Source organism: Oryx dammah, unplaced genomic scaffold (genome assembly GCF_014754425.2).
Source record: "Oryx dammah isolate SB20612 unplaced genomic scaffold, SCBI_Odam_1.1 HiC_scaffold_21, whole genome shotgun sequence".
NCBI classification, from domain to species: Eukaryota; Metazoa; Chordata; class Mammalia; order Artiodactyla; family Bovidae; genus Oryx; species Oryx dammah.
Window position 1 is genome coordinate 13,498,835 of NW_024070205.1, and position 22,826 is coordinate 13,521,660.

The 22,826-nt window shown below is 36.4% G+C and overlaps 1 protein-coding gene across 1 annotated transcript in view; it reads left to right on the forward strand.

Annotated features, from left to right (window-relative positions):
* TPR (translocated promoter region, nuclear basket protein) overlaps positions 1 to 22,826 on the forward strand; it is a 67,331-nt gene that overhangs the window by 29,498 nt on the left and 15,007 nt on the right. Inside the window, exons 25-41 of the mRNA XM_040263798.1 lie at positions 626 to 829; positions 943 to 1,127; positions 1,575 to 1,722; positions 3,298 to 3,435; positions 3,533 to 3,664; positions 5,847 to 5,977; positions 7,903 to 8,113; positions 9,143 to 9,286; positions 9,643 to 9,841; positions 10,816 to 11,021; positions 11,198 to 11,259; positions 14,528 to 14,736; positions 15,353 to 15,625; positions 16,539 to 16,687; positions 17,347 to 17,430; positions 21,521 to 21,718; positions 22,539 to 22,670. Of these exons, the coding sequence (XP_040119732.1) occupies positions 626 to 829; positions 943 to 1,127; positions 1,575 to 1,722; positions 3,298 to 3,435; positions 3,533 to 3,664; positions 5,847 to 5,977; positions 7,903 to 8,113; positions 9,143 to 9,286; positions 9,643 to 9,841; positions 10,816 to 11,021; positions 11,198 to 11,259; positions 14,528 to 14,736; positions 15,353 to 15,625; positions 16,539 to 16,687; positions 17,347 to 17,430; positions 21,521 to 21,718; positions 22,539 to 22,670 (2,805 nt within the window). The remainder of the gene's footprint in view (positions 1 to 625; positions 830 to 942; positions 1,128 to 1,574; positions 1,723 to 3,297; positions 3,436 to 3,532; positions 3,665 to 5,846; positions 5,978 to 7,902; positions 8,114 to 9,142; positions 9,287 to 9,642; positions 9,842 to 10,815; positions 11,022 to 11,197; positions 11,260 to 14,527; positions 14,737 to 15,352; positions 15,626 to 16,538; positions 16,688 to 17,346; positions 17,431 to 21,520; positions 21,719 to 22,538; positions 22,671 to 22,826) is intronic.

The window sequence follows — 22,826 nt, forward strand, 5'->3', positions numbered from 1 at the left end:
TTTATAGTTTGTTATGAATAAGAGATGATAAAACAATTCAGGAAAATGAGGATTATTGAAATGGTAGAATGGGAAAGGAATACATGTAAGGGTATTGGTAACGTTCTCATTTTTATGATTGGTGGTATGTTAATAGCATATTGCTTACATGCATAACATGTATATGTAACAGGATGATTTTAAAAATGGAGTACAAGGGAAAGTGCTTCACGCTGAAGGTAAATTAGACAAAAATGAATTATCGTTGGCTTATTGCCAAACATTGTAACATTGGAAATTAGAATCAAAGAATGTATCCATGATTCAGTATTCAAATAGATTATTTTCATTTCCGTTTTTCACTTGTGTGTATATATGCATATATTTTATGTAACTGAGTTATATTTAGTCTTTATTTCATAAAGTCTGTTCCAAGTTACTACCTCATCTTTCTAAGTTTCATTTTGAACAGTTGTTTAACACTTCGTCAAATAGGTACAGCATAATTTTTCATTATTCTCCTAGATATTTTGGAACATTTAGATTGTGTTCACGTTTATTGCTGTAAGTAATACAATGTGCATCTTTTCAAAGACTGGCCTTATGGAATTTTAACCTGTGTCAATGGGGCAATAATTCCTTTCAGGCTAAAATAGCTGTGGAAGCTCAGAATAAGTATGAGAGAGAATTGATGCTGCATGCTGCTGATGTTGAAGCTCTCCAAGCTGCCAAGGAACAGGTTTCCAAAATGGCCTCAGTGCGTCAGCATTTGGAAGAAACAGCCCAAAAAGCAGAATCACAGTTGTTGGAATGTAAAGCATCTTGGGAAGAAAGAGAGAGAATGTTAAAGGTATTATTCATAAAAGAATGTTCTGGAGAATTGAAGGATTTGGGGTTTTTTTTAATTGTTTTTTAACATACATTGGAAAATCTGCTATTATATGATAGACTCTTGGCTTATAGGATGAAGTTTCTAAGAGTGTGTCTCGCTGTGAAGATCTAGAAAAACAAAACAGGTTACTTCATGATCAGATTGAAAAATTAAGTGACAAAGTCGTTTCCTCAATGAAGGAAGGTGTACAAGGTCCATTGAATGTATCTCTCAGTGAAGAAGGAAAATCTCAAGAACAAATTTTAGAAATTCTCAGGTAAATCCAATATATTCTTAGTGCTTTACTTCTATGATGAGCAACAATTATGAAGTTACACTGGAAGTGTATAAATTAGGCCAGTAGAATTATGTTATTTAGGTAAGTAAATATAAAGCTCATTTTGTCACATAGAATCAACAAACCTACTACCACACAATTAGTGGTCACTTTTGACATTTAGACATATGCCGATTTAAATATATATGAGTTCAAGTTGAATCTGACAGTAAGAACTTGAATGGCTTCCTTAGAAAAGTAAATGCCTTTCAGATTTATTTTAAAGTAGAAACCACTTTCTGTAATAAAGTATATCTCCTATTATTATTATTTAATGAAAATAGTTTTTAAAGTGCATAATTTTGTTATCTTAAAAATTATCCAAGTTTTTGAATGTTCTGTCACTGGCATTAATCTATTCAAATAACATCTTACATATTTTTGTAGATTTATACGACGAGAAAAAGAAATTGCTGAAACTAGATTTGAAGTGGCTCAAGTTGAGAGCCTGCGATATCGACAAAGGGTTGAACTTTTAGAAAGAGAGCTGCAGGAACTTCAGGATAGCCTAAATGCTGAAAGGGAGAAAGTTCAGGTATGTACCCTAAGCTTTAAGAAGGTACTTGTTAAATCAAGAGATGTACTCATTTCAGTTTCTAGTAGCATAAAATTTAGTTTGAAATAAGCATTCTTCTTAAACTCGTAAGTTCATTAGATGTTAAACGTTGGCGCAGTATAGTGATAAGAGACTTAATGATAAACAAGACTACTTGGTTTCAAGTTCTAGTTCATACTGTTCGATGTGTTACTTGGGCATCTTATTTAACGTCCTTGTCTGTAATATGAGGGTGATAAAAATAGAATTGAGTTAGTGCACATGAAACTTTTGAATTATGTCTGGTGCACACTGAGTGCTTAATAAATTTCAGTTATCTTTGCTACTATAATTGTCATTATAGAAATTAGTCATCTACAAAAAATGGTTGGTTGAATTTGCTATGGAATTTTCTTCTTCTCAGCAGAGGTGTAAAATGTAGTCAAGAGTCAACCAAAGTGGGGAAGAAAGGTGTTTGGTGAATGTACGACCACAACACAAGCTCAACTGAGTCCACTCAACCAACCGAAAGCTTATTACTGCATAACCTCATTCTGAGGAGACGCAATAATATAACTCCGTGTCTAGAAAGAAGGAAATTAAGACCTTGAATCATTTTTCTTCTTTTAACTGATAGATAGTTGGAATGGCTACTAGAGAAAAACCATGAAACAGGAGAAAGTGGTTAATTGAACAAGTAGACTTACGGGATTTACATTTTCAGACAGAAATGAAAAGTTACAGAATTACGTCCTATTGAGAAAACAACTCAAATTCAAATATCTCTCTATGGAAATAATAAACAGACCCTCTGATTCAGTGGAGCTAACACTTGCAGGAAAGAGCAGAATCGGGGTTTCAAATGAAGATTGTATATTCTTTCAGTCTCCTATGTTTTCTTTGCTGTTCTTTTGGACTACATAAAGGCAAATAATACTACAAAATACCCAGCTCAGCCAAGTCTAACATACAAAGGGAGAGAGTCAAGAAGTAACCTAAGTTATATAAAAAATAATGTCTGCCAAAGTCAAGCAGTGTAGCCTGGCAACCATGAACGATAGCTTTAAAAATGGTAAAGGTATAAAGTAATACATGCAAAAACTGGATAATTGTACTCAGAACAGAAAAAATGTTCTTCACACGTGAACAAGTATTCAGTAAAACTGCTCAGAATCAAAGTGATGAAATAATCGAGTGAAATGAAAGAGTTTGTGAAAAAGGGGGAAAACTGAGGACCAAAATAACATCATTTTAGAACTGTAGCTGAATTCAGTGTAGCAAGAAAAAGAATAGAAACAGGAAGATAGAGGGCTGGATTAATGTTTTTACCTAATGTAAATATTTGTTGGTGAGATTTGTAGTATCTCTTTACTTTCATCTTTTAATTTCTTGGCGTTTGAACTCTGTAATTGGCATGAATCACAGAAAAATAAACATGTAAGACTCCTAAAAATTGTTTTAAAAGTTGACATTTAAATCCTTTTTATTTTTATAGGAAAGATTAGAGCTGGTAGGAAAAGATAGACCTTAATCTATTGGTATATGTTGCTGTACACATATGTTTGAAATCTTTAGGTAACTGCAAAAACAATGGCCCAGCATGAGGAACTGATGAAGAAAACCGAAACAATGAACGTAGTCATGGAGACCAATAAGATGCTGAGAGAAGAGAAGGAGAGGCTGGAACAGGATCTACAGCAGATGCAAGCCAAGGTTTGTAATTTACAAATGAAGAGTAGAGAGATATATTTTTAGTAATGTTGTAAATAAATTTTTACATCAGGTATTAAAATACTGAAACCACTTTCAGGTCAGGAAACTGGAGTTAGATATTTTACCCTTACAAGAAGCAAATGCTGAGCTGAGTGAGAAAAGTGGTATGTTGCAAGCAGAGAAGAAGTTATTAGAAGAAGATGTCAAACGTTGGAAAGCACGTAACCAGGTAAATTTAGTCAAACCCATTCCAAAACATAAAAACATGTTCATTTAAAATAATAGGGTAAAATTTAAGAGGATAAAAATCTTTGTTGAGCTAGTGGGAAGTATTTTATATTGATCAGTGAAAGTCTGATGTGTTTGTTACAAATACCTATGTGTCAGGCATTAAGCTTGTAACTAAATTTTTAAAGTTTTGGTTATATGGTCCATATTTTTTTAAAAAGCTAAATTGTCCATTTGTATTCCAAATTTAAGCTTTTGCTTTATCTTTAAAATGTTTTTATACATGAAAAATGGATTTATGTAATTCATAGAAGCACTTTAAAAAGACTTGTTCACTGCAATATTTTGGGGGGTCGGGGAGAGAAGACAAAACCATATAGCATAGTATGTTTGGCTTCCCTGGTGTCTCAGACAGTAAAGAATTGCCTGCAGTGCAGGAGACCTGGGTTCAATCCCTGGATTGGGAAGATCCCCTGGAGAAGGGAATGGCAACCCACTTCAGTATTCTTGCCTGAATAATCCCTTGGACAGAGAAGCCTGGCAGGCTACAGTACATGGGTTCACAATGAGTTGGACACAACTGAGCAACAAAATGCACCCACACATTCATTCACTTCAGTCACTCATTTGTGTCTGATTCTTTGCGATCCCATGGACTGCAGCACAGCAGGCCTCCCTGTCCATCACTAACTCCTAGAGTTCACTCAAACTCCTGTCCATCACATTGGTGATGCCATCCAACCATCTCATCCTCTGTCATCCCCTTCTCCCACCTTCAGTCTTTCCCAGCATCAGGGTGTTTCAATGAGATAGTTCTTCACATCAGGTTCCCAGAGTATTGGAGTTTCAGCTTCAGCGTCAGTCCTTCCAGTGAATATTCAGGACCGATTTCCTTTTGGATGGACTGGTTAGATCTCCTTACTGTCCAAGGAACTCTCAAGAGTCTTCTCCAGCACCATGGTTCAAAAGCATCAATTCTTCGGTGCTAAGCTTTTTTAATAGTCCAACTCTCAGATCCATACATGACTACTGGAAAAACCATAGCTTTGACTAGACAGACCTTTGTTGGCAAAGTAATATCTCTGCTTTTTAATATGCTGTCTAGGTTGGTCATAGCTTTTCTTCCAAGGAGCAAGCATCTTTTAATTTCATGGCTGCAGTCACCATCTGCAGTGATTTTGGAGCCCCCTAAAGTAAAGTCTGACACTGTTTCCACTGTTTCCGCATCTATTTGCCATGAAGTGATGGGACCAGATGCCATGATCTTAGTTTTCTGAATGTTGAGCTTTAAGCCAACTTTTTCACTCTCCTCTTTCACTTTCATCAAGAGACTTTTTAGTTCTTCTTCGCTTTCTGCCATGACAGTAGTGTCATCTGCATATCTGAGGTTATTGATATAACCTCACATACTATACACACAGGTAGTATGGTTAGAAGCTGTAGCTCTGTATTCAGAGAAAAAATTGGAAATCTGCCTTACCTCATACTAGCTATGTGCTTTGTGAAAATGAGGACATTAATCTTTCTCAGACAATTTTTCTTGATTTTGTAAATGACATAATCACCCTATTCATTTTATAAAAATTAAATAAAGCAGTTCACCCAGCACCTAGAAAATGCTCTAAAGAACTACTCATATTTGAATAGGATTTTAAAATTTAGAGCCCCTTCATGCTTTTTTATTCATGCAAAGAGTCTGAAAAATCCGGAAAGGATAATCTGCCCAAGCCTAGATATATTCGTGTTAAATTATGCCTGCCTTTTTTTCTGGTTAATAGAATCAATTGCATTTAGGATTATTTTCGTTTTCTTGTTTTGTTGGTAATGCATGATGAACTTTTTTTCCCTATATATGTCACTTTAATAAAATTGGGTATGTAATATTAAAAGCTTATAGATTCTTTGGATCCCTTTATTTGACTCTGTTGTAACTACTCTGAAATGTTCCTTTGCAACTGTGAAAAATAATGAATAATAAATGATATTTACTTTGTTTTCCCCTTTCATTTTGGCTAAGCCTCTCAGCTAAACAAAGGAACTAAAGCTTTGATTTTATTTTCTTATAATTTGATGATTGTTCACTATGTATGCAAGCATCTAATGTAAACATAATTAGATACTCTGACATTTGAATGCAGCACATCAGTTTCATAAAATCGTGTTATGCATCGTTCCTGTTCTAGCATCTAGTGAGTCAACAGAAAGATCCAGATACAGAAGAGTATCGTAAGCTGCTTTCTGAAAAGGAAGTTCACACTAAGCGTATTCAGCAATTGACTGAAGAAATTGGAAGACTTAAAGCTGAAATTGCAAGGTATATGGACTAATCTCAAGTTGTATACAATACTTGGACAATCTTAAAGAAGTTTGTTTCTATTCTTTATGTGATGCCCTAAGTGCTTCCTGACTTTAAAGGGAATGGAAAGTGCTGGAGCTCTTATATGTATCTTTCCTTTTATTGCTTTGTAAAAACAAGCAAGCTTTCATTTAGTTTTATGCTTCATATATGAATTATTTCTCCATACTTGATTACTTTTTAAAGTACATGGTTGGAATGAATATAAAGCAGACCATTTTTTTAAATAGTCAAATTAACTTCTGCAAGTAGATTTTTCTTTTTTCTTTTGATTAACATATATTCATGAATCTATTTTGAAAGTTTTTTATAAAGAAGGGTTTTTTTTGCTGCACTGAGTCTTTGTCTCAGCATGCAGAGGCCTGTTGTCGAGCACAAGCTCAGTAACAAGCTCAGTAGTTGTGTCTTGCAGGCTTCTCTAACTTGGCTTAGTTGCCCAACCAGGGATCAAACCCATGTCCCCTGCTTTAGAAGGCATATTCTTCACCACTGGACCACCAAGGACGTTCCTAAAGAAAGTTCTTAAATGAACTTATGTTGAAGTATATTGCCTTTTAAAGATAAATGTAATATTAAAATTAATGTTTCTGGCTTACCTCTTGTAAGCTTTAATGTTCTTTGTCCCTATCTTAGCCCCTATTTAAACTTGACAGTTTACAAATTTTTGTCATGTTTATTCTCTTTTTTTTTTCATAACAGTAGTCTGGCATTTTAAGTGGGAGAGATATTACTTAATTTTAAAGGTGAGGAAGCTAAGATTCAGAAAGGTACCCAGGCTTACTTTTAAGGTTAGTAACGATTAACAACATGCTCTTAACTCAGGTCATCTGATTTCAAGTTCAGTTCATGATAAAAATACGAGTTGGCAGACTATAACCCACAGGCCTGTTTTTGTACAACCTGGAAGCTAAGAATGATTTTTACACTTTCTTTGCTGCTGGTGCTAAGTCGCCCCAGTCGTGTCTGATTCTGTGTGACCCCATAGACGGCAGCCCACCAGGTTTTCCCATCCCTGGGATTGTCCAGGCAAGAACACTGGAGTGGGTTGCCATTTCCTTCTCCAATGCATGCAAGTGAAAAGTGAAAGTGAAGTCGCTTAGTCGTGTGCGACTCTTAGTGACCCCATGGACTGCAGCCCACTAGGCTCCTCCGTCCATGGGATTTTCCAGGCAAGAGTACTGGGAGTGGGGTGCCATTGCCTTCTCCGACACTTTCTTTAAGTGTCATAAAAAAGAGGAACACACAGCAAACACTGTATGTGTCCTACAAAACCTCATGTACTTACATAGATTTTGCTATCAGGCAGATGTGGATTAAACTCTGGGTACCATATAGAGTAAAAGTGTGCATCTTAACAACTTATAGCTCAGTTTTTCTCATCTCTAAAATGGGTATATATGGCATGTAATAAGTCAGTCACATTTTTCTAAAGTACCACAAGTTCATAAGTTAAGGAATTCTCTTTTGAAGTGTGTGTGTGTGCTTTTCTTAGAATTTTCTAAATAAAACACACTAAAGGAACACAATAAAAATATAACTTGCTAAGTCACTTCAGTCATGTCCGACTCTGTGCGACCCCATAGACAGCACCCCACCAGGCTCTCCCGTCCTTGGGATTCTCCAGGCAAGAACACTGGAGTGGGTTGCCATTTCCTTCTCCAATGCATGGAAGTGAAAAGTGAAAGGGAAGTCGCTCTGTTGTATCCGACTCTTAGCAACCCCATGGACTGCACCCTACCAGGCTCCTCCATCCATAGGATTTTCCAGGCAAGAGTACTGGAGTGGGGTGCCATTGCCTTCGAAAAATATAACTTAAAAGGTTTTAAAATTTGAAAAGTCTCAAATATTTAGTCTTTCTGCTTTATCCCATCTGTTTTGCTTAGATCAAATGCATCTTTGACTAACAACCAGAACTTAATCCAGAGTCTAAAGGAAGATTTAAATAAAGTAAGAACAGAAAAGGAAAATATCCAGAAGGAGTTAGATGCCAAAATAATTGATATTCAAGAAAAGGTTAAAACTATTACTCAAGTCAAGAAAATTGGACGTAGGTACAAGACTCAATATGAAGAACTTAAAGCACAACAAGATAAGGTATTTTTGAAGTGGTTTTCTTTTTATATATTCTTTATATATATGATTTTTTGATATACACAGTTTTGGTCTACATAATTTATACAGTTTTATGTATATATAAGTGAAAGTGGAGTCGCTCAGTCGTGTCCGATGCTTTGCGACCCCATGGACTGTAGCCCACTAGGCTTCTCCGTCCATGGGATTTTCCAGGCAAGAATACTGGAGTGGGTTGCCATTTCCTTCTCCAATTTAGATATATGGATATGCATATTTGGATGAGTCTTACAAAAACCTTATTCATAATATTTAGTTCTTGGTTTTTAATCTTATATGTGATATTTTATTTAGTTTAAGATTAGGTCTTTAGTATGTCCTAAAATGAACCATAAATTCATAAAGAATAGTAAATGTTACACCTTTTTATTTAGTTTCCCAATTTCAAATATTGTTCCTTTCAAAACTGTTTTCTTGTAACTCATTAAATAACTCATTTAGCTGATTAAAATGATATATATCAAAAAGTGCTAGTTTCTTGTAATTGATCAGGTTGTGTTATTTTAAATAAGTATTCTGTGTTAACCATCTATCAAAAAGAATTTTTAAATCTTTGTTTTACTTTAGACTTGATTTTTATTTTTGATTACCAGTGGTAAAGAACTTGTATATTGACTTGATTGTGTATTTAGCACTTGTTAGACTAGAAAATATATGAAGAAAAAATTTCAAAATTCTTAGCCCTCTGTTAACCACTCACTATTAATACTTTAATATGCTTTCCTTTACATATGAGTGATTTGTTTTTCTGGATAATTCTATGTTAAACAGTGCATAATCATTTTGATTAGCTGGTTAATACCCAGTAGTATGGAAAGCCCTAACCTGTTTAACTAATAGCTTACTCTTGGACATTAAAGTTGTTTTATAGAAGATTTATTTATGAATACCCTTAAAGGTAAGTGTCTTTATATACTTACTATTTTCTTAGATGAATTTGCAGAATTACTGAATATAAATGTGCAAGTGTATTATTACTGTTTGTCATCTTAGGTCATGGAGACCTCAGCTCAGTCTTCTGGAGACCATCAGGAACAGCACGTCTCAGTCCAGGAAATGCAGGAGCTCAAAGAGACACTAAGCCAAGCTGAAACCAAGTCAAAGTCACTCGAGAATCAAGTGGAGAACCTGCAGAAGGTATGAGCGGAAGAGAAGTGAAAGGTGTATGTTCCTAATTGTTTCCTTGTTGAAAAGCTGGAAAAATACAATGGAATATAATTCAGTCATAAAGGAATTTTGAAAAAAGAAAAATGTGTTAAACACTGATACTTTCTCTATTTTACAGAAACATGTAATTTTTCTTTGAATGACTTATGTATGCAGATAATACCTAATCATCTTGCAAGTGTCTACTCACTTGATTACCATTTTATATTTACACTTTCATTTAGTCTAAACAAATTAATAAGTTTTATGCTTTAACTCTATAGGGGATGTAGTTATATTGATTTGGCTGAATTACATGGTTAATACTTTGTCTTCCTTTAAAAAAGACTTTATCTGAGAAAGAGATAGAAGCAAGAAGTCTCCAGGAACAGACTCTGGAGCTTCAGTCTGAACTTGCACGACTTCGTCAGGACCTTCAAGATAGAACCACACAGGAAGAGCAACTCCGACAGCAGATAACTGAAAAGGAAGAAAAAACAAGAAAGGCCATTGTAGCAGCAAAATCAAAAATTGCACATTTAGCTGGTAAGTTTCTGTATGCTTAATGATTCGAATTTGATGGTGAAAGTTGGTTATTTGATACAGGGTTACAGTTAAATGGGAAAGAAAAGTAAATACTGCTAAGTGACTTCTGTGTATGTGTTTGCATACTTTAGATATTAGGTTTATTTAATTGGATTCAAATTACAGCAGTTTTAATTTTCAAGTAATAAGGATATCCTTAATTTATGATGTCTTTCTTAATTGTTAACTGATAGTAGATAGGGAGTATAGCTGTCCTTCTGCTTTAGTGTGTAACTATTACTGCCGTCTGATGGTAACCCTTTGGGTCCATAGTATACCGTCCAGAGGCCATCTGTAAATTCTAGGCAGCATTGGACCTTAGCTCAATGAGTTTTCTGTGCCTCACTCATGGAGGGCCCCATTAGCCCTTCAGGGAGAACATCATGTCAGCTGTATGAGGATCCCAGTGCTACAACACTCAGGGCCTTACTGCACCTTGCTTACCAGTCTGGTAGTAGGTAAATAAAATGCCAAGTAGGTTGAATTTTATTATGAGCAGTTTTTTAAATGGATCTCTAAGATAGTGTCCCTGATTTCATTTTTTAAAAAAATGAAGTTTCTCAATTATCCTAGAGTATCTTCTGCTGTAAATCATATGAAATGAAAATTTTATAGTCTTAATATATTAAAAATATTTAAAGTCCATGTAAAAGGGCTCCTGCTAACTAGTTTATGGTAGATCCTTTATCTTTTTTAAGATCTTAGTTAGGAAAAGCTGAGTTCTTTTTTATTTTGGAGTATATTTTATATTGGAGTAATAAATACATGTATAAAACCTTCTTTATTGAAATGTAGAGTATACCAGAATTATTGTTGATGCTAAAGTTCAGGAATAGAATCCAATACAGCCTTTGAGTACTTATCAAGTACATAAATATTTTTTGTTTCCAGTGTTTGATTATGATATTAATAGAACGATGTGGTTACTTCTTTAGGTGTAAAAGATCAGCTAACTAAAGAAAATGAAGAGCTTAAACAAAGGAATGGAGCCTTAGATCAGCAGAAAGATGAACTGGATGTTCGTATGACTGCTCTTAAGTCCCAGTATGAAGGTCGAATTAGTCGCTTGGAGAGAGAACTCAGGGAGCATCAAGAGAGACACCTTGAGCAAAGAGACGAGCCTCAGGAACCTACCAATAAGGTAATCAGCCAGTTCTGTTTAAATGGCAGATCATTTTTTCTCTGTACATTTTGCTTGAAGATGTCTAGTGATTTAGGAGCCTCTGTCAGAGAGAATTAACAATTAAAACTTTTGATGGCATTGTTGGGTGGACTCTTGTAGGTCTGGCACAATAATCCATAGTTTTCTTTCTATAGGTATCAGAACAGCAGAGACAGATCACATTGAAAACAACTCCAGCTTCTGGTGAAAGAGGAATGTGAGTTTTGTTCTTTGACAGTCTGTTTATAGTCTGTTTCCTGCTTTTCTTTTAAAATACAGGGAGGACCTAGTCATCTTTGGGGAGAAAAAAAGTTTGCGTTATAAAATTATATAGTTGAAGAGCAAGAGGCTGAGGTGAGACTGAGGTTCAGTAATCAACAGTTAATATGTTCTGCTTGTCAGGATACACCACTGTAGAGTATTTCTAGCACAGTTTCTAATGCTTAACTTCAGAACTTCTTCAATAAGAGTTTCGTAGTATTTAGTGAACAAAATTATAAAATTGTACTTACTGTCTTTAAGTAAGCTGTCGTTCTACAGTCCATGGGGTCGCAAACAGTATGATATGACTGAGCGACTGAACAACAGTAGTATTTACTGCCTTATTTTTTTTCCTAATCTGCCAAAAATCTACTCAAAGCAGTGTTAGGAAGACAGTTAATAAGGTTTGAATGTGTTTTCAGTTCAGTTCAGTTCAGTTGCTCACTCGTGTCCTACTCTGCACTCCATGAACTGCAGCACGCCAGGCCTCCCTATCACCAACTCCTGGAGTTCACCCAAACTCATGTCCATTGAGTTGGTGATGCCATCCAGCCATCTCATCCTCTGTCATCCCCTTCTCCTCCTGCCCCCAATCCCTCCCAGCATCAGGGTCTTTTCCAGTGAGTCAACTCTTCACGTGAGGTGGCCAAAGTACTGCAGTTTCAGCTTTACCATCACTCCTTCCAAAGAACACCCAGGACTGATTTCCTTTAGGATGGACTGGTTGGATCTCCTCGCAGTCCAAGGGACTCTCAAGAGTCTTCTCCAACACCACAGTTCAAAAGCATCAATTCTTCGGCTCTCAGCTTTCTTCACAGTCCAGCTTTCACATCCGTACATGACCACTGGAAAAACCATAGCCTTGACTAGACCTTTGTTGGCAAAGTAACGTCCCTGCTTTTGAATATGCTATCTAGGTTGGTCATAACTTTTCTTCCAAGGAGTAAGCGTCTTTTAATTTCATGGCTGCAGTAACCATCTGCAGTGATTTTGGAGCCCAGAAAAAGAAAGTCTGACACTGTTTCCACTGTTTCCCCATCTATTTCCCATGAAGTGATGGGACCGGATGCCATGATCTTCGTTTTCTGAATGTTGAGCTTGAAGCCAAATTTTTCACTCTCCTCTTTCACTTTCATCAAGAGGCCCTTTAGTTCCTCTTCACTTTCTGCCATAAGGGTGGTGTCATCTGCATATCTGAGGTTATTGATATTTCTCCCAGCAATCTTGATTCCAGCTTATGCTTCTTCCAGCCCAGTGTTTTTCATGATGTACTCTGCATATAAGTTAAATAAGCAGGGTGACAATAAACAGCCTTGACATACTCCTTTCCCTCTTTGGAACCAGTCTGTTGTTCCATGTCCAGTTCTAACTGTGGCTTCCTGACCTTCATATAGGTTTCTCAAGAGGCAGGTCAGGTGGTTTGGTATTCCCATCTCTTTCAGAATTTTCCACAGTTTATTGTGATCCACACAGTCAAAGGCTTTGGCATAGTCAATAAAGCAGAAATAGATGTTTTTCTGGAACTCTCTTGCTTTTTCCATGATCCAGTGGATGTTGGCAATTTGGTCTCTGCTTCCTCTGCCATTTCTAAAACCAGCTTGAACATCTGGAAGTTCACGGTTCACGTATTGCTGAAGCCTGGCTTGGAGAATTTTGAGCATTACTTTACTAGCATGTGAGATGAGTGCAATTGTGTGGTAGTTTGAGCATTCTTTGGCATTGCCTTTCTTTGGGATTGGAATGAAAACTGACCTTTTCCAGTCCTGTGGCCACTGCTGAGTTTTCCAAATTTGCTGGCATATTGAGTGCAGCACTTTCATAGCATCATCTTCCAGGATTTGAAATAGCTCAACTGGAATTCCATCACCTCCACTAGCTTTGTTCATAGTGATGCTTTCTAAGGCCCACTTGACTTCACATTCCAGGATGTCTGGCTCTAGGTGAGTGACCACACCATCATGATTATCTTGGTCATGAAGATCTTTTTTGTAGTTTTCCTGTGTAGTCTTGCCACCTCTTCTTAATATCTTCTACTTCTGTTCGGTCCATACCATTTCTGTCCTTTATCAAGCCCATCTTTGCATGAAATGTTCCCTTGGTACCTCTGATATTTTTGAAGAGATCTCTAGTCTTTCCCATTCTGTTGTTTTCCTCTATTTCTTTGCATTGATCACTGAGGAAGGCTTTCTTGTCTCTCCTTGCTATTCTTTGGAACTCTACATTCAGATGCTTATATCTTTCCTTTTCTCCTTTGCTTTTCACTTCTCTTCTTTTCACAGCTACTTGTAAGGCTCCCCAGACACCCATTTTGCTTTTTTGCATTTCTTTTCCATGGGGATGGTCTTGATCCCTGTTTCATGTACAGTGTCACAAACCCTCATCCATAGTTCATCAGGCACTCTGTCTATCAGATCTAGTCCCTTAAATCTATTTCTTACTTCCTTATAATCATAAGGAATTTGATTTAGGTCATATCTGAATGGTCTATTGTTTTTCCCTACTTTCTTCAATTTACGTCTGAATTTGGCAATAAGGAGTTCATGATCTGAGCCACAGTCAGCTCCCGGTCTTGTTTTTGCTGACTGTATAGAGTTTCTCCATCTTTGGCTGCAAAGAATATAATCAATCTGATTGCAGTGTTGGCCATCTGGTAATGTCCATGTGTAGAGTCTTCTCCTTTGTTGTTGGGAGAGGGTGTTTGCTATGACCAGTGCGTTCTCCTGGCAAAACTCTTGTTAGTCTTTGCCCTGTTTCATTCCCTATTTCAAGGCCAATTTTGCCTGTTACCCCGGCTGTTTCTTAACTTCTTACTTTGCATTCCAGTCCCGTGTAATGAAAAGGACATCTTTTTTGGGTGTTAGTTTTAAAAGATCTTGTAGGTCTTCATAGAAACGTTCAACTTCAGCTTCTTCAGCGTTACTGGTTGGGGCATAGACTTGGATTACTGTGATATTGAATGGTTTGCCTTGGAAACGAACAGAGATCATTCTGTCATTTTTGAGATTGCATCCAAGTGCTGCATTTCAGACTCTTTTGTTGACCATGATGATTACTCCATTTCTTTTAAGGGATTCCTGCCCACAGTAGTGTATTAAGGTAATAATTACTGGACATTCACTTCAGTAAGCATATGTGCTTTACTTTTGATGGAGTATTTGTACTTTATAAGGAATGTTTGTAGTACTTTTTGTGAATTATTATTTTCACATTTTTCTTTCCATAAGTGCCAGCATGTCAGACCCACCAACAGCCAATATCAAGCCAACCCCTGTTGTGTCTACTCCAAGTAAAGTGACAGCTGCAGCTATGGCTGGGAATAAGTCAACACCTAGAGCTAGTATCCGCCCAATGGTTACACCTGCAACTGTTACAAATCCTACTACTACCCCAACAGCCACAGTGATGCCCACTACACAAGTGGAATCACAGGAAGGTAAGTAAAATAATAGCAGATCTGATTGAACCGACAGTTTTCTTAGATTTATTATGAAAAGATGAATGTAATCCAAGGATAAATGAGACTTCCACTAGAGCTAACATCAGACACCATAGTAAAAGTGGGCAGTTAGTATTTTCAGGTGTGTACCTCCTGGGTTACTTGTTAACATAGCATATTTCCTCCCTTCATCATTTTTGCTTTGTTTTGTTTTCAAGCTAAAGAAAGAGGGAAATACACCCTTATAAACATATGTCATCTTTTTCAGGACCATGTTTTTCACCTCTATTGGCTAAGAAAGATAATATGAAATCCACTTTGGAAAACCATATTAAATCAGTGATTCATCCTAAATATCACTTCTTCACTAAAGCTATCTGATCTTTTCATTTTTTTCTCCACTTTGTTCCCATGTCACTTTCTTAGTCATTACAGCACTTAAACAACCACATAATACATTTCTTTTACCCTCAGTGTTTTTATCTAATGAGTGATGAGAGGTCTGTACACAAATAACTTGCATAATGTCACCTGTAACAGAATAGGGAAGGGTAATCCCAACTTTGGTAAGAACAGAAACCTTAATGCATTGGATGCTATAATTGTTTTTCAGCTATGCAGTCAGAAGGGCCCGTGGAGCATGTTCCAGTTTTCGGAAGCACGAGTGGATCTGTCCGTTCTACCAGTCCTAATGTCCAGCCTTCTATCCCTCAGCCCATTTTAACTGTTCAGCAGCAAACACAGGCTACAGCTTTTGTGCAGCCTACTCAACAGAGTCATCCTCAAATTGAGCCTACAAATCAAGAACTATCCCCAAACATAGTGGAGGTGGTTCAGAGTTCGCCAGTTGAGCGGCCTTCTACTTCCACAGCAGTATTTGGCACTGGTAAGACTAATTTTAAAATGAAGTTAGAGTAGACTTGTACATTTACAGTTTCTTGAGTATATTATATATCCTGAATATTCTTTGTACATATTTGTTTTCTGTCTGGTATTAAAGGAGATGACTATATTCCTAACATCTTATTTTATGTTTACTCTTGAATTCTAATCTAGGTCACCGATTTTTGTCATTAAGATCTTTCTTCCTTTCCAATTATTTCATCACTAATTTTAAACGTGGTACAACCCATAACATGTTATATGTACAGTTGACCCTTGAACAACACAGATTTGAACTGCATGGTCCACTTATATGTGGATTTTTTCAGTAGTGTGATGTTTCAGAACGCCCTAGCAACTACACATCCTCAGTTGCTTGGATCTGCAGGTACGAAGAATGGCAGATTTGGAAGGACAGTGCCCCTCTCCCCTAAGTTGTTCAAGGGTCAGCTGTAACTCAGTACAAGTCCTGAGAACAAAAAGATACCTAAAAAAGATCATGTAAGAATTTTCAAATCTTAAATATATAAGGAAGTTTTTATTTGTCTAAGGAGTCTTGAGATTAATAAATTATAAGAAGGCCCTATATAACCTTTGTGAGTAGCAATTCTATAGTAATACAGTCACAGTGAGTTAGATGTATTACTATAAATGTTGATTGGCTTTATTAACCAAAGGTTTAGTTGATAGTATGAGACCATTGATTCAGAACATAAATTTGTCTTTGTTTACAAAGACCAAAAAAATTTCTCTTTGTTTACATGTAAATTGGCAGGAACAGATTTTGTTGTTCTGTCCAAATAAATGTTTGCTGTGGTTTTTGTTTTTTAGTTAAATGATCAAGATGTTTTCAGATTAACTTTAAATTGAGCTGTTATCATGCTGTAATTCAAGATTTAAATTACATAATTTCACAGTTTCAGCTACCCCAAGTTCTTCTTTGCCAAAGCGTACACGTGAAGAGGAAGAAGATAGCACCATAGAAACATCAGACCAGATCTCTGATGATACAGTGGAAATGCCTCTTCCAAAGAAGCTGAAAAGTGTTACACCTGTGGGAACTGAGGTATGTTAAAGGTCTTTCTGTTTATTTTTACTTCTACCTATAGAAATAAGATACTCTTTCAGTTACAACATTATTAAGTGAATGGAGGTTTTAGGGGTCAAAATCCAGAAAATACTGCTGTTAGTAACAATGTTTCCACTGACAGCCCTGGTACTATTATGTAACATTGCCAGTACTGTTCTATATTCTTTTCATATGTTTTATTGAATTTCCAATTTCCATTTTAAAAACACAGTTATAGAAACATAGAATGAATTCCATTTCAGTTTTTTCTTTAATTCAAAGAAAAAGGAAGTTTATAGTCTCATGGGTGTTTTAAATTGGTATCTGCCATTTTTATCCTCTAGTTGACCACAATGGTTTTCCTTCATTTTCTTTTGTTTGGGATAAGTTGTAATGAATTGTTCTCTTGCAAGCATTGAGACTACTAAATTCATTTCACTGGCATGTATTTAATGTTCATTAACCTTATTTTGTATATACCAAACAAGAATGTGATTGATTATATTTTTATAAGTAAATATAAGTGAACATTTCTGATGTATTGTTTCATAAAATTACAGATTTGAGTTTTGTTTTATTGGGAAACCTAGCTGAACAAGTGTTGCTTCATCTAGTGAATTGATATGATTCACACACATTTATATGTCCTGATTCAGGAAGAAGTTATGGCAGAAGAAAGTACTGATGGAGAGGTAGAGACTCAAGTATACACCCAGGATTCTCAAGATTCCATTGGAGAAGTAAGTAAAAATACTGAAAGTAAACAAATGATTGCTTGAGTAAAATGAGCTTTGACAAATTGAAATATTCTTTGGACTTCTGTTTTCAATATGCTTCTTTTATATTTAACAAAATATTAGAATTGCCAATACAATTTCTACTTTGTTTTAGTTCTGATTAGTCCTGCCTGCTAAATTTTATTAAAGAAATGTGTTTCTTTATAGAAGGCACAAACTTTGTAAGCTAAGAGTTGTCACAAGTAAAGATTATCCACTCTTATTTATTTGAAAGGACGAGCTGGTTGAGTCTTGCATTTATCCATAGTGCTCATTTGTTGGTCCTCTGTTGCTCCCCTCTATGGCTTCCCTTACTAAATTAACTGAAAGGAAATGCATTTGTATACATCTTCATCTTTTTAACTCTCATTGAGGCTTCTCCAGAAACAGCCTGACTAGTGGAAATGCATAGACTCTGAAGATACAAACTCTAGCTTTTGTTCATTACTTTACCACTTAGAAGCTGTATGACTATAAGCAAGATGTTAATTCTCTTTAAGCTTCAATTTTCTCATCTGTTGGAATAACTTTTTGTCTTGTAGAGTACCTAAAATAGTACCTGCCATACATTAGACACTCAGATTAATACTTTTCTCCCATTCCTCTGCCCTACAAATTGAGAATTCATAATTTATAGCGCGTGTGCACGCATGTGCATGTACTCAGTTGCTCAGCTGTATTCAACTCTTTCAACCCCATGGACTGTAGCCTCCTAGGCTCCTTTGTCCATGGAATTTTCCAGGCCAGAATACTGGAGTGGGTTACCATTTCCTTCTGCAGGGGATCTTCCCAACCTAGGGATCACACCTTTGACTCTGACAACTCCTGCATCAGCAGGCAGATTCTTTACCACTGTACCACCTGGGAAGTCAATTTATAGTAATTTATTTGTAATATTATAACATTAGTTAACACAATTCATTATTATATGCCCACTGTAGTTAAAATATTTGCATTTATTAAATAATTTAATCCTCATAATAGATCTGGTCACAACCCTGTTTTATAGGTGAAGAAATCAATGCCTAGCTGAGACGTGTACCCAAGTTTTCATTGCGTTGGACCTAGAATTTAATCTCAGATTGTCTTTTTTCATTTGTATTGTTAAGCTTGAAACAGTACTTTCTCTCTGGGTAAAGTTTTAGGATCACTTTATTCTAAAATTATTTTATCTGTATAAAATAAATTGTTTCAGGCTAATCACAAGTAACCACAGATTGCAGGTAAATACTAGTTTCATTCAGTTCAGTCCAGTTCAGTCACTCAGTCGTGTCCAACTCTGCAACCCCATGAATTGCAGCACACCAGGCCTCCCCGTCCATCCCAACTCCTGGAATTCACTCAGACGCACGTCCATCGAGTCAGTGATGCCATCCAGCCATCTCATCCTCTGTCATCCCCTTCTCCTCCTGCCCCCAATCCCTCCCAGCATCAGGGTCTTTTCCAACGAGTCAACTCTTAACATGAGGTGGCCAAAGTACTGGAGTTTCAGCTTTAGCATCATTCCTTCCAAAAAAAATCCCAGGGCTGATCTCCTTCAGAATGGACTGGTTGGATCTCCTTGCAGTCCAAGGGACTCTCAAGAGTCTTCTCCAACACCACAGTTCAAAGCATCAATTCTTCGGCGCTCAGCCTTCTTCACAGTCCAATTCTCACATCCATACATGACTACTGGAAAAACCATAGCCTTGACTAGACGGACCTTAGTCGGCAAAGGAATGTCTCTGCTTTTGAATATGCTATCTAGGTTGGTCATAACTTTTCTTCCAAGGAGTAAGCGTCTTTTAATTTCATGGCTGCAATCACCATCTGCAATGATTTTGGAGCCCAGAAAAAGAAAGTCTGACACTGTTTCCACTGTTTCCCCATCTATGTGCCATGAAGTGATGGGACTGGATGCCATGATCTTTGTTTTCTGAATGTTGAGCTTGAAGCCAACTTTTTCACTCTCCTCTTCCACTTTCATCAAGAGGCTTTTGAGTTCCTCTTCACTTTCTGCCATAAGGGTGGTGTCATCTGCATATCAGAGGTGATTGATATTTCTCCCGGCAATCTTGATTCCAGCTTGTGTTTCTTCCAGTCCAGCGTTTCTCATGATGTGCTCTGCATATAAGTTCAATAAGCAGGGTGACAATATACAGCCTTGACGTACTCCTTGTCCTATTTGGAACCAGTCTGTTGTTCCATGTCCGGTTCTAACTGTTGCTTCCTGACCTGCATACAGATTTCTCAAGAGGCAAGTCAGGTGGTCTGGTATTCCCATCTCTTGCAGAATTTTCCACAGTTCATTGTGATCCACACAGTCAAAGGCTTTGGCATAGTCAAGAAAGCAGAAATAGATGTTTTTCTGGAACTCTCTTGCTTTTTCCATGATCCAGCGGATGTTGGCAATTTGATCTCTGGTTCCTCTGCCTTTTCTAAAACCAGCTTGAACATCAGGAAGTTCACGGTTCACGTATTGTTGAAGCCTGGCTAGGAGAATTTTGAGCATCACTTTACTAGCGTGTGAGATGAGTGCAATTGTGCACTAGTTTCATAGATGCATTAATTTTCTAAGGTAATTTTTTCAGATTTTTTGCCTACAGACAGAAAATTAAACCTCCAAGATGAATAAATGGCATCAGTTTCATGTATCTCTCAAAGAGTGTAACAATTTTGAAATAAGATGTGAATTTTGGTGTTATTGCCAGACTTGGTTAAATTATACTAAAATATTTTGTACAAAGCATTTACTTTTGAGATTGACAAAATTGTCTGTGACTCAGAAGTGCCATTGGACTGCATTCTGCCTTCCAGCGCTGTCTACTCGGTGTGTGAATATGTGGCAGTTCATTTTTCTAATTTTCTGACAGTGAAGCAGATGCTCTTTGTAAGTGTTGTTTTTCTTGAAATAAGCATGTCAGTTTGAGTTACATTTTTAATTATACCATGACTTACTCATTTTTTCCATTACAGTAAACGTAATCTTTATGAATGATTTAATTCATAAGGCATTGTTTCTGCCTTGTATACCAGAAGATTTTGGAAGTCCCTGGTGATTCAGTGGTTAATGCTCTGTGCTTCTACTGCAGAGGGTGTGGATTCTATCCCTGGTCAGGGAACTAAGGTTCCACATGCCACGTGGCACTGCCCCCTTCCCCCGCCAAAAAAACACAGATTTCGCTGAGTACTGAACTAAAAAGTAAATAGTTTTTTGTAAGAAATATCAAAAATAAATTATGGTTTATTTCAGTAGCTAAAAATATGAAATTTTTAGAGTAAGGAAATACTGGTATATCTTTAATGTGGTTTGAAGACTTAAGATAGGGTGTTTAGAAAGGGGGAGAAGTGTTTGTAAAAAGGTAGTTGTAATAGTTTGTCTTATTTAGTGTGTTTTACAGACGGTTTTTGGTTTGGGGAACATTTTTTGTCTTTTTTTATTATATGTTGCAGTTCCATGGATATTCTTTTTTCTGACCTTGGTTTGCACTGTTAACTCACTCTGTTGGCTGTTGAGCACTTGAAATGCAACAAGCCCAAAGTGAGATATTCTTAAATATGAAATATACATTGGATTTTGTAGACAAATTACAAATTTTAAAAGATAAGATGAATAATTCTTATATTGATTACATGCTGAAATGATTTTTGGCTATATTAAGATTGTTATTAAAAATTGATTTCACTTTTTTTATGTGACTGCTAAAAAATTGTAAATTATACGTGTGAAATGTATTGTGGCTCACATTAAATTTCTGATGGACAACATTCATCTACAGTACCACCCTGGTACCTTTGACACATACACATGTCTATCTGTCTGTGTGTGTGTGTGGTCTATCTTTTTTATTGAAGTATTACCAAGTTGGATTTAGAATAATTTTTCTATAATAAGATAGTAAAGAGACCCAAAACATTTATTTTGAATTAATTCTGCTTTTGAAAACATTTTTTTAAATAAAACTCTCATAGCCCATTAGTATTCTTTAGCCTTTACTTATATGTACAGTATGTCACTGATAGTTTTAAGTATAATTGACTATTATTTATTCATCTGTTTTTTTTACTTTTAAAGGGAGTCACCCAGGGGGATTATACACCAATGGAAGACAGTGAAGAAACCTCTCAATCTCTACAGATAGACCTTGGGCCTCTTCAGTCAGATCAACAAACAGCTTCATCCCAAGATGGTCAGGGCAAAGGAGATGATGTCATTGTAATTGACAGTGATGATGAAGAGGAGGAAGAGGATGAAAATGATGGGGAACATGAGGTGAATTTGATTTGAAATCATTTATTGTTTTAAACTGAAATTCTGATTCCCTGTCACTTTAAGTAAATTGTTTTGCTTTTCTTTTATCCTGATTAGTTCTGAACTTAACATTTGGTAGTGAAATTTGCATGGAGCAAGTGATGGAAAATCTCATTTGTTTTAATGATTACTAAGTCCTTTAGGATTTGTTAGATTAATTAATCTTAAATCTCACTGATAAGTGACTAGATTTAACTGTAAGCACTATGGTTCTGAAAATAAAAGGATTGTTTTTTATTTTGTGGAACCCTCATAGTTCTTTACAAAAGAAATTGAAGTGTGAAGATAATTATTTTTTAAGTGAAACTTTGCTTTTTGTTTTGGGTGTTAGTTCAGTATCGATACCTTCTCCTTTTTTGATTATTTTATTAATCAAGCTAGGTATTTAAAAGCTCATAGTATAATTTCACCATTTTCTCATTCAATGCCACATTTTAAATTTAGAGTCAAAGTGTTTAGAAAGGGGGAGAAGTGTTTGTAAAAAGGTAATTGTAATAGTTTGTCTTATTTGACATTCATTTGACACCTAGAAGTTTTTCTTTCAATTGATCTCATATGGACAGTTAGAACTCGGAGTTGACCTTTAACAGTACTAATTCCAGTAAGCATCACAGTTTTGATTCTTGATGCCACTGAAGTCTGAATTCCATATAACTTTCAGGACAGCTCCAGTATCCTCATCAATGTGGTGTCACTTAAATTTCTAATCATGGTATCCAGATCCTGTAGACCATGTATACCATATCCTGTATCTTTATTCATACTTGGGGTTTCTCGCAAGGATTATGAAGAAGATGAAGACGACGACGATGATGATGAAGACGACACAGGCATGGGAGACGAGGGTGAAGACAGTAACGAAGGCACTGGCAGCGCGGACGGCAACGACGGATACGAGGCTGAGGGCGCTGAGGTAACGGCTGCAGTGTGGACCGCCATTCTCTTCAGGAACTTGCTGGGTACTTTCCAAGGCTATAAAAATCCCGTATTCTCAGAACACTGCAGCTTTTCATGTCTTTGGATCTTCTGTTTGTTTCTGCTGTCATTTGGTTAATTATTGAAGATAAAA